This window comes from Arachis stenosperma, chromosome 3, assembly GCF_014773155.1.
Source record: "Arachis stenosperma cultivar V10309 chromosome 3, arast.V10309.gnm1.PFL2, whole genome shotgun sequence".
Taxonomy (NCBI): domain Eukaryota; kingdom Viridiplantae; phylum Streptophyta; class Magnoliopsida; order Fabales; family Fabaceae; genus Arachis; species Arachis stenosperma.
This window is the reverse complement of record NC_080379.1, coordinates 8153615-8164617: the sequence shown is the minus strand read 5'-3', so window position 1 is coordinate 8164617 and position 11003 is coordinate 8153615. Positions and strand designations below refer to the sequence as shown.

General features: G+C 32.4%; 2 protein-coding genes across 2 annotated transcripts; one reads left to right on the top strand and one right to left on the bottom strand.

The window, feature by feature from the left end:
* Positions 1-4763: 4763 nt before the first annotated feature.
* On the top strand, positions 4764-8450 carry LOC130965442 (hexokinase-3-like). Its single transcript, XM_057890204.1, has 9 exons — positions 4764-5038; positions 5818-5968; positions 6099-6281; positions 6545-6619; positions 7076-7231; positions 7310-7408; positions 7493-7620; positions 7755-7836; positions 7922-8450. Exons 1-9 carry the CDS (start codon positions 4764-4766, stop codon positions 8288-8290), a joined length of 1518 nt encoding a protein of 505 aa, XP_057746187.1. The 3' UTR covers positions 8291-8450.
* A 180-nt stretch (positions 8451-8630) lies between these two features.
* Positions 8631-10592, bottom strand: LOC130969842 (ubiquitin-conjugating enzyme E2 20-like). Its single transcript, XM_057895738.1, has 6 exons — positions 10145-10592; positions 10005-10032; positions 9695-9922; positions 9150-9213; positions 8990-9049; positions 8631-8892 (listed from the first exon to the last, which is right to left on the bottom strand). The coding sequence occupies exons 1-6, from the start codon at positions 10243-10245 to the stop codon at positions 8846-8848; spliced, it is 528 nt and encodes a 175-aa protein (XP_057751721.1). The 5' UTR covers positions 10246-10592; the 3' UTR covers positions 8631-8845.
* Between the last annotated feature and the right edge of the window lie 411 nt (positions 10593-11003).

Genomic DNA, 11003 nt, shown 5'->3' with positions numbered 1-11003 from the left:
ACATTCTCTTAACTAATGTGCTTATGATGTTTTTACTACATCATATTTTTATTTAGATACATTACCTCTCTTATAAGGATCACATATTTTATTTAAAAATAAAAAGGTGCTTATCAATTTAATCCCCGATATATAATAAGTGTAAATAATATACAGACACACTAGTATTTATATATAGATTAGACAGATAGTATCTTGAAACTTTATGTCATGTTCCATCTTATAATTTAAACAAAGAAAACATCGGTTGAAAAGAGTGTTTCTTGATATTGACGTTTACACTTAAATTATTTATAAAATTTTAATTATATTAATTACGTTTTTAAAATTAAAAAATGTGTCATATTAATTTTTGATCATTTTTTTGTTAATGACATGTTAATATGATTTAATAACGTGAATTATTAGTAACATATATTATTTTATAATTTAGCTACGTATAATAATATAATGATTGATGAATCAATGATATATATATCACATGTCATAATATTATTATTTGGCAATTTTTATTTAATATATTCATTCCTATTCTTTACATTGTTTATGCTCTAGACCAAGGTTGCGAGAATCGGATCGGTCAATAAACCGGTAAGGTTACTGGTTTAATGGTTCATTGGTTCGACTGGGGTTTAACCAGTTTAATTAAATATTAAATAAAATTATTAAAAAACCTAAAAATAATTTTAAATATATAAATTCAATAATTTCTAACTTAATAAAATTTAAAATTTCACATAATAAATTATCCATAACTTAATATTAGAGGTTCACAAACAACTTCAAATATCAAAGTTTATAACTAAACAACTTCATAGATCATTAAGGAAGAGAAATATAGTGATACTAAGAAACCCAAAAGAATTTAAATTGGCATGGCTTGTGTACATATCATCTAGCAACACTTAAATTGTGTAAAGTATAAATAGATTGAATGATACTATTCAAAACAAAGGTATATTAGTACAGACAAGCATAGTTTGTTGATACATAACAACCAGTTTACCATATGCAGGACTTTGAAATTCACTCACTCAGAAATAAGCATTTAAGAACTAGCCGAGCCAAATACTTCTACTTATCATGAACTGAATCGACCTGTTATCCCAGCTCAACAATAAATTATCGACAAATAGTAAAATACTATGTTGCTAGATCAAACCCAAGTTGTAATCTTTCTTTGAACCTATATGACTCTAGAGATGATAATACATAAAACATGAAAGACAAGCAAAACAGCTTCAAGTTCATTCCCAATGTTCCCAAAACAAAAACTTTACATCAAGCCAAAAATTCATAACAAAATACTTTCACAGAATACCCATTTAGAATGGAACAAGTGCTGCAAGTTGCAAAACACATTACAAACATTTCAATTGAAGCAGCAACCAAAATCACAGAAGCAGCAACTAAATTCACAAACATCACTGATGAGGCGAGCTCAAAAATCATGAAGCAATCAAAATAAAAAATCAGAAGCAGCAACCAAATTCACAGAAGGAGGCGAGCTCATAAATCATAAACAGAAGGCAGCAAATAAATCATGAAACAACAAACAGAAGCAGCAAAACATATTCAAAATCAAAAATAGCAATCATGAAAATAATGAAACAGCAAACATATTCAGAAGCAGCAAAAAATTAAAATATTCATCATGAAGCAGCAAATAGAAGCAGCAAAACATATTCAAAATAAAAAACAGCAATCATGAAAATAATGAAACAGCAATCATAATAACCTCAGAAAATCAAAAACAAAAATCAAGAAGGCAGCATAGAACAGACGAGCTCGTAAATCAAGATCAAAACCTCAGAAAATCAAAATCAAGAAGCATAGAACTCATAAATCATAATCAGAATTCAGAAGGAAGCAAGTTCAAGCATTGAGCAGACGAGCTCATAAATCAAGATCAGAACCCAGAAGGCAGCAAATAAATCAAGAAGACAAGAACAGAGTCTTACCGGCGAATGAGGAGGCGGGCTCGGCAAGCTCGGCGACGTTCAGCGACGAGGAGGCAGGCTCAGCAAGAAGCAGAACGCGGTGGTGGTCGCGACTGCTGTGGATGGCTGTGGGTGGCGAATGAGAAGGCGGGCTCGGCGACGTTCGGCGACGAGAAGGCGGGCTCAGCGAGAAGCAGAACGCGGTAGTGGTCGCGACTGCTGTGGGTGGCTCGGTGGTTTCTGGAATCTGGAGCTTGGTGGCAATGGTGGCCTTGGTGGGTGAATGGCCGCTGAATGCACTTGGAAAGGGAAAAGGGGAGATTAGGGTTAGTAGCTAGTGGGTTACGCGTATGCCATTCTCTTTTTTTTTTTTTTTAAATAAGCCAAAACGACGTTTGACATCTCAAGTTGCAAATTATAAAACCGCCAAAAAACTGGACGGTTCTTCCAGTTTGCCGATTAACTATCGGTTCGACCGATTTTTTTACCGATTCTTTGCCAGTCGGTTTTCGACGTTACCCGGACTGACTAGGTGATCGATTTTCAGTTATTCTGATTGAACCGGCCAATTCAGTTCGGTTTTTAGAACCATGCCCTAGACAAACGAAAAGCGATTAATTCCTTCTCGAGTTCTCTTTAAACCATAATTATTAAAATATGTGTATAAAATATCTATATTTCTTTTCCAATAATTAACGGAAGTCTCAGTCTAAAACCTAGAACTTAATGTATGTTATGTATGTTGTAGTATGTTTTTGGTTTAATATTTTTATCATACAAATTTATATTCTACTTCATTGAATGATATTTATGTGTGTGTGTGTTTTTTTCCCTCATCAATGTTGGTTCTGTTTCAAGCATATATTATCTAGAAGTATCATTTGGATTTGCTTCTTTTTTTTTTGTGACTTTTGGATTTGCTTCTTTATTTTATTTAGAAATGGTTAAAAATTTATAATAATCTTTTTAGATTGGTATAAGTCTCGATCAAATAGGAGAATAAGCGTCTTTAATTTGTAGTCAATTTTTTCTGAGATTGCCATCAAGAATTAATTACAAATTATATATTTTGTCACATGTATACTAAATACACCTTAATTTAATTAAAAGATTAATTATAGTGGATAATATATAGATAAATAATGTTATGATACATAGTATATTTGTTCACGATAAATATATCATATATCACTGATCGATTCGTCGTTATATTATTACACGTGATGAAACTATAAAATAATATATGTTACTAATGATCCATTTTATCGATAATTAAGGTGATATACTTTTGTCAATCTAAAAAATATAGTTAATACAATTAAAATTTTATAAATAATTTTAATGGAGGACCCAATTTGAGATACTATTTTGGTACTTATTAACTCGAAAAAAGTAGCTATCGATTTAATATGACCCCCAAAAGCTGAAATGATAGAACTAGCAAAGAGCAGAGCAATGTCATTGATCTGTTTCCTACTTTGGAATAGGTTCTTTATAGTCTATGGAGAGTTGGAGACAAAACAACACGTTAACTTTCAATTCAACTAAGGTGAATGCGGTTTGTTCTCCTTTTTTTTTTTCCTTTTGAAAATGTGACCGTGCCGGAGTATCCAACATTTTATTTCAAGCTTCAATAGTATATTATATTTGAACAAACATTTAACCTTTTTGGCATGTGATATTCTTTTGCCCTTGAGAGAAAAAAACAAAATAAAAAACAAAATAGAAAATTTATCAAGTATTATCTGCTACATTTTAAGTGAATATACTATTAATAAACTAATATTCCATAGCACAAATATAAATTCATGAATGCTCTTAGCAGTTTTAATTGGTCAAATCCAGTGCAAAGTCGACTGAGTTACATAAATCTGCAATTAAAAAAGTTTAAGCCAGTTATGTTGAAGTTAAATTTTAGCCACACCTTATAACTATTAAATTATGATTATTGTTGTAATATTTTATCATATATGTACATAAATTTAATTTTAATGTACTGTTAGTCTAAACTAATTTTATATATGTATTTAATTACGTAACGTTATATTAGTAAAAATAATTATATTTTATTATGTGAATAATCATCTAAAAAAATAAATATAATTGTATGACTATAGAAAATACTTTATACTATTAATATATTAAAATTATACCGATATGTATATTACTTATTAAAATGAGATTAAATATAATTTATATATATTTAACTAAAATTTGAAACAAATTAATCAACTAATAAAAAATTAACTATTAAATTATTTATTATGTATTTATATATAAATAATTAATTTAGTAACTAAGACAGAATTATAGAAACTCAACTAACATAAGTCAAAGTACCGTCTAACCTAAAAAATCTAGTCATTACTCATTTGCACGGTAAAAATTAAAAAGTGTAACGTGGAAGAAATCCGAAAATTTAGAACATGTCGGGGACACAAGTGTCTTTTCACACACCTCATAAAAAGTTTCCCTATCGGTCCCTCCTTCCAATGCAGTCCCATTCCTTAAATAGTGTTCAGCCGCCGCGTCACTCTTCTCTTTTTCTCTTCTCTCTCTCTCCACACGTTCCGGCATCTCTCGCCGGAGAACCACCGTCAAACTAGCCGGAACTTAAATGCTATTCGTTGAAGCTCGTTTACTCATTTTCTACTGCGGATAGTAATACCTATTCATTATTTATTATTATTATTTATTACTACGTGCATGTCAAAACGACGACGTTTGGTGAACGATCGGAGGGAAGTGGAGAAACGGCGTCGTATGATGTAGTTTGATTAATTGATCGGTTGAGTGGTGGTGGTGGTGGTGGCGGGGGAGGTTATGGAGAGAAAAGTGGTGGTTGTTGTGGCGGTAAGCGTGGCGGCGGTGGCGTGTGGGATGGCGGCGGCGGCGGTGGGATGGAGGGTGAGGAAGAGGAGGGAGTGGAAGAAGGCGGTTAGGGTGGTGAGGGAGGTGGAGGAAGAGTGTGAGACGAGTGTGGAGAGACTGAGGCAGGTGGTGGACGCCATGGCCGTTGAGATGCACGCTGGTTTGGCATCAGAAGGTGGCTCCAAGCTCAAAATGCTTCTCACACATGTTCATAATCTTCCTAATGGGTAAAAATCATTTCTTTTCTTCATTTATTTATTTATTTTTTCATTTTTTGGTTCATGGAACTTTGTTTTTGTTACATATAGCTATTTGATTGGACAATAATGTACCACTCTTCCTTCATTTATTTTTTTTTTTCAATTCTTTATTTCGTGAACCCTTTGCTTGTTTTATTTTTATTTTTGTTAAATGTATATTAATAATATTACTGACACGAATTTACTTCTTGTTGCTCTTAATTAATACCGCCCTCAATTTTTTATTAGTCTTTTATGTATTTTTTTTATGTTTGTTTATGAGCTGTATTATATTTATAACTAGTTCATTTATTTTGTTCTTTGAGTTTCTTCTCATAGGTGTAGATGAAGTTCTTGCATTATTATTATTACGTCTTAGAACTGGTCAAGTAGGATTTTTTTTTCTTTCTCTGGTGTACATATGATAGCATTTACTTTTTCAACAGAAGCATTTATGGTTTTGTACTATAGTTACACTGTTCTGAGAATTTTGACATGTGATGCACGGTTCTGAAAATTTTGAAAGGGTTTACAGCATCCATTATTATGTTTTAGTTGATGATACCTTTATAGTTATTTTGATCATTGCTGGGGAAATATGGGTAAAAGAATTCATCATGTGAAGTTTGGAGATGGTGCTATAAGCATACACAATGCACTTAGCAACTGTCATTTTCACTGTCAACATTTTATTTGCATCTTGTCCCTATGATGTTGCATGAGAGTTAAATACATAAGTAATATATAGTTATAATTTTTTGGATCAGGTCTGAAAGAGGAACATATTATGCACTAGATCTTGAAGGTACATATTTTAGGGTCTTGAGAGTTCATTTGAATGGTCAACAATCTGCTATCTTGGAACATGAAGTAGAACTACAAACTATTCCCCAACATCTATTGACCAGCACAAGCAAGGTGACATAGTTTATCCTCCATAATTTTGGTGTTCTATGCTTCTTTTATTATTATTATTATTATTGTTATTATTATTATTATTATTATTTTAATATAGTAGTATCTAATTAAATGATTTTGCTTCTTGAAGGATTTCTTTGATTTCATTGCTTCTTCATTGAAAGAATTTGTTGAGAAAGAAGGAGATGATTCAGAGCTTTCAGTGGCCAGAAGAAAAGAACTTGGCTTTACGTTTTCCTTTCCCATCAAACAAATATCTGTTTGCTCAGGCATTTTAATAACATGGATAAAAGGGTTTTCCATTGTAGATATGGTTAGTAAATTGACATTTGAAGCATTTGTGCATGGTTGTTGTTTCATTGTAATAGAACTTGATCACTATCTTCCACTAGTTATTTGTGCATGCTTAATGTTTGTTTATGTTTTATGTATTCCCTCCTTAAGTTAGAAAATTGATGTGAAAAGCTATTCAAATTGGATTGGCTTTTTGTTTCTTTTATTTTTGTATAGTGAAATAAAGATGAGTTCCATATATTTGAATGACATGCTAAGTACCAAAAAATGTTTTGTTGTCAGGTAGGAAAAGATATTCCTGCATGTTTGCAAGAAGCCTTGGTACGAAAAGGCCTAGATTTGCGGGTAGCTGCATTGGTAAGGAAGTAATTTCTTTGTCTAAGATTTCGATCCATTTTGCATTTGGTGTTGTTACCGCTAGAATTTATTTATTTATTTATTTTTATTTCTTTTTCGTATTATAATACTTAAATGAGATAAAGGATTGCACTTAAACATGTTTAAATTTTGTGAAATGTGGACTGTTGCAATAATGTTTATCCTTACCCTTCCCTCTTCTGGAATCTTTGATGCCAAGCCCAGACAATTGTATTATATTACATATCAACATTGCTGGCTATTGTGATTATGCATCTCATTCTATAGTTGCTTGCATTTTTCTTGGGAATGGACATAATGATTTTCAACATGCTATGTGCTTTGTTGAAATTTAGAGTGAATGTTTGATTCATTTTTTCTGATTTTATGTAAAACTAGCCTTTTTTATTAGGTTTGATTATTTACTTGAAACATGATTGTGTTCATTTTAAACAGGTTAATGACACTGTTGGAACTTTAGCCCTTGGACATTATCATGATGCTGATACTGTGGCTGCTATACTGATCGGGACTAGTACCAATGCCTGTTATTTGGAACGAACCGATGCTATTATTAAATGTCAAGGTCTTCTCACAACATCAAGATCCATGGTAATATATAGATCATCATTCTTTTGTTATTTTCTTATTTGTTTTGAAACTTATTTCATTAACCTTTATGTTTATTAGGTTGTGAATATGGAATGGGGGAACTTTTGGTCATCTCATTTACCAAGAACATCGTATGACATTGATTTAAATGCTGAGAGTCCTAACCCAAATGATCAGGTTCATATTCTGTTTCTCCTGAATCAATCCTGTTGCCTAATTGATTTGTCACGACTCAAATTTTCAAGGTCTAATTGGTTGCAGGGCTTTGAGAAGATGATATCAGGAATGTATCTTGGAGACATTGTGAGGAGAATCATTCTCAAGATGTCATTAGAGTCGGATATTCTTCGACATATTTCTTCAAAGTTTTCAATGCCTTTCATACTGAGGTTTGTCCTTTATATCATTCATACATTGATTATCTTAATGTATCATCATTTTGTTCATATTGATAGTTATTTTATAACAGCGAGACTGTGAATTTATATAATTTCATTCAACTATGTCTTTGATGCAACTTTAGTACTCCTATGATCGCCGCTATGCACGAGGATGATTCCCCAAATTTGAGAGAAGTAGAAAGAATCCTGAAAGACATCCTTGAGGTAAAACAAGTTGGATACCATATATTCGCTCTTAAACAATTCGAATGTCTGTTACCCTTTACTAATCATTTTTGTGTTGTCTTAGGTTCCTGATGTTCCTTTAAAGGTAAGAAAACTCATGATGAAAGTATGTGGGATTGTGACTCGCCGAGCCGCTCGGTTGGCAGCAGCCGGTATAGTCGGTATCTTGAAGAAGATTGGTAGGGATGGGAGTGGTGGCATCACAGGTGGAAGGAGAAGTGATATGAAAATGAGAAGAACAGTTGTGGCAATTGAAGGAGGCTTGTATTCTAACTATACATTGTTTCGAGAGTACTTGCATGAAGCTTTGCATGAAATATTGGGTGAAGATATTGCTAAGCATGTAATTCTTAAGGTTACTGAAGATGGATCAGGTATTGGTACAGCATTGCTTGCTGCTTCACATTCATCCAATAATGTGGATAGAATATAGCTGCTATAATTATATATTCTTTATTTATACATATAGCCCCTGTAAATTAGATTATTCTTCTTCTTTTTTAATTATTATTCTTATTTAATCTCTGTATAAAGGAAGATTCTGCCTATTCTTTGTTAAGGGATAATATTATTCTTGTCATTTATTTATTTCACTGAGAAGTGTTTAGGGTGAACATTCTTAGTCATTTGAGATGATTTGGATGGTAGAGAAGATTGAAGGGTATTTTTATCAAGCATTTTCAAAGTTTTATATTTCCACCTAAAGTTATATAAAGGTGCCCCTTCAAGTATTTATAATTATAAGTCACATTCACTTCAGTTATAGTTCTTTATTGGCTTATATATCGGTCAATTAACACACTTTGGTTGGGCAAAGTTGATATATAAAAGAGACATGCAATGATATATTAAAAAGAATTCAAAGAAGATATCCATGGAGCACCCAAAAATAAATATGGATTCATCCTTCCTCTTCTACAAAGCAGACATACAAAAGGACCTTCTCTAAACTAAGCTTCATTAGACTCCACCAATGTTGCTGTTAAAGCTAAGCACTTGTTGTTTTGTACAACTTCTGTACCATCTTCCTGTATTCTGTAGAACATATGCAAAAATCATTTTAATAACCCTTGCAACCCAATTGTAGTTAATTACTCATGTCATATAGATGAATTGGACCAATGCTTGTTACCTTCTTGATTGCTCCAAAGCTGTGCTGCTTGTGGATTTAGTGGTGAACTAATGTTTGGCTCTAAATTATGAAAAAAAAGGACTTCAACAAGAGAATCATAAACAAAAAAGCACTTTTCAAAATATGAATCCAGTGTCATTTTAACTTTGCCAATAATTACCTCCAAGCAGACTTTGTATGGATAGAAGAATTGTTCTAACATCGTAAGCAGATGACCATTTATCCTATGAAAAAAAACAGACAAAAAGATGACATAAATTTGTGTCCAACTACATTAATTTAACAATTAGTAATTAACCACAAGATTTTTTTTATTTTGGTTTTTCCAACATGGTATCCTTTATCAAGCCACATCAATGACTAATTCGTTGTGGATTTGAGCATCTTTTAAAGGTTTATTGCTAGTCATCGAGTTGCTGCATATACAATATGAGATTTGAACTCGTGACACTTATTTAAGTGGACTATTGAGCTGACTACTCGACCAACCCAATTATTTGAAACAAAAACACTTAAAGTAGTATGAAGGGAAGGACCTATGTTATAAGAGATAGGGCTGTGAGAAATTTTGTCGGTACTTATGAGTAAAACTTATTTCATCCCCTTGGTCTTAAAATTCTTCTGCATTAGTGTATGAAAATTAAATTCATATAATATTAGGGAGAAACATAAAATTAGCGCATGAAATAAACATTTGGATGATACCTGAAGTATGTCCAAGCAAATGTTGCCATGAAGATCAAGATTGGGATGGAAGCAGGTAGTTTCAAACTTGACTTTAGGAGGCTTGAAAGGATAATCATTGGGAAAAGAGAGTGACAACTTATACTCAGTTCCTTCAAACACTGTGTCCTTGCTTCCTTTAATTGTCCCTTTCCATAACATTATGTTGTCCTCTTCCGGAAATGCAGATATACCACAATCTCCACTCATCTGTCCCACAAAATTAAGACATTAATTAATTATAGAATTCCTCAAATAAAGAGAATAATGGAACTTTGTGTTTGGTGGTTACCATCAAAGCCATCAATTCAGACTGCAACCTGTATGTTTGTTTGTTCATGATGAGTTCAATACACAAGGAATTAGGAGTTACATAATAGAGAAGAGATTAGATAGAAAAGTGGTTGATGGATTTGATGTGAGGAAGTGTACCTTCTAAGAACAGAGTGAGAATCAACGGTCTTTGTAGGAGTGATGTTGGGCTGTGCAGTTTCAGTGTGAGTGTGGACATTGATGATGGTGTTGGTAGCCATAGTAATGGAGTTATAAAACTAGATTAATTAGTAAATGATAATGTTATTATTGTTGTTGATTGTTAATTATTGCTTTGAAAGAGGAAGAAGTAAGAGGAGAGAATATGAGTGAGTGAATTGAAGTGAAAATGAAGAGTGAGTTGGGTTTAAAAAGAAAGAAGAGAGTGGGTGGTAGCCGTTGTGGGTTTCAGGAATTTCAAGTTACCTACATAACACTATAACAGAACATAACAGAGGCTATTTTGGGATGGCCATGTATTCATTCAAGGAATAAGAACGTTATGCAACACACAAAAATAAAAGGCGCCGTTTGCGGAGCGTGTCGGATTGGATAACCCTCTCTCTGCCTTTTAAAGCAAAAGAAAAAAGAAAAAGCCCCGCCTTCCTATAGATAGGAGCCTCATTTTTTTTTAAAGGATGATCCAATTAAATTTAGTTGAAAACTCACGTTTTTATCTAAAGTTAATAGATAAAAATTATTAGATGATTTAATAAGTTTAACTAAATTTATATTTAATGACTTTTAACTTTGACAACTACATGAGTTTTTTTATCTTAAATTTATATATTTAGATAAATTTTAAAAAAACTTTTTTACAAAGGAAATTATGCAGAAGCTTTACAGAATTATTATGAGGCTATGCGACTGGAAATTGATCCCTATGATCGAAGTTATATACTTTATAACATAGGCGACACGGATTCACCACTACTTATGACTTTCGCCAATGGGGCAAACGAATTTAGAAACAATAAAG

Bases quoted from the DNA above. Each gene is read 5' to 3' on its own strand.
- LOC130965442 (XM_057890204.1), top strand. From the start codon at position 4,764: ATGGAGAGAAAAGTGGTGGTTGTTGTGGCGGTAAGCGTGGCGGCGGTG. The intron at 5,969-6,098 runs GTGACATAGTTT...TGCTTCTTGAAG, and splicing joins TATTGACCAGCACAAGCAAG to GATTTCTTTGATTTCATTGC. The intron at 7,837-7,921 runs GTAAAACAAGTT...GTGTTGTCTTAG, and splicing joins TCCTGAAAGACATCCTTGAG to GTTCCTGATGTTCCTTTAAA.
- LOC130969842 (XM_057895738.1), bottom strand. From the start codon at position 10,245: ATGGCTACCAACACCATCATCAATGTCCACACTCACACTGAAACTGCA. The intron at 10,033-10,144 runs GTACACTTCCTC...ACAAACATACAG, and splicing joins TCTCACTCTGTTCTTAGAAG to GTTGCAGTCTGAATTGATGG. The intron at 9,214-9,694 runs GTATCATCCAAA...TTTTTTTCATAG, and splicing joins TTTGCTTGGACATACTTCAG to GATAAATGGTCATCTGCTTA.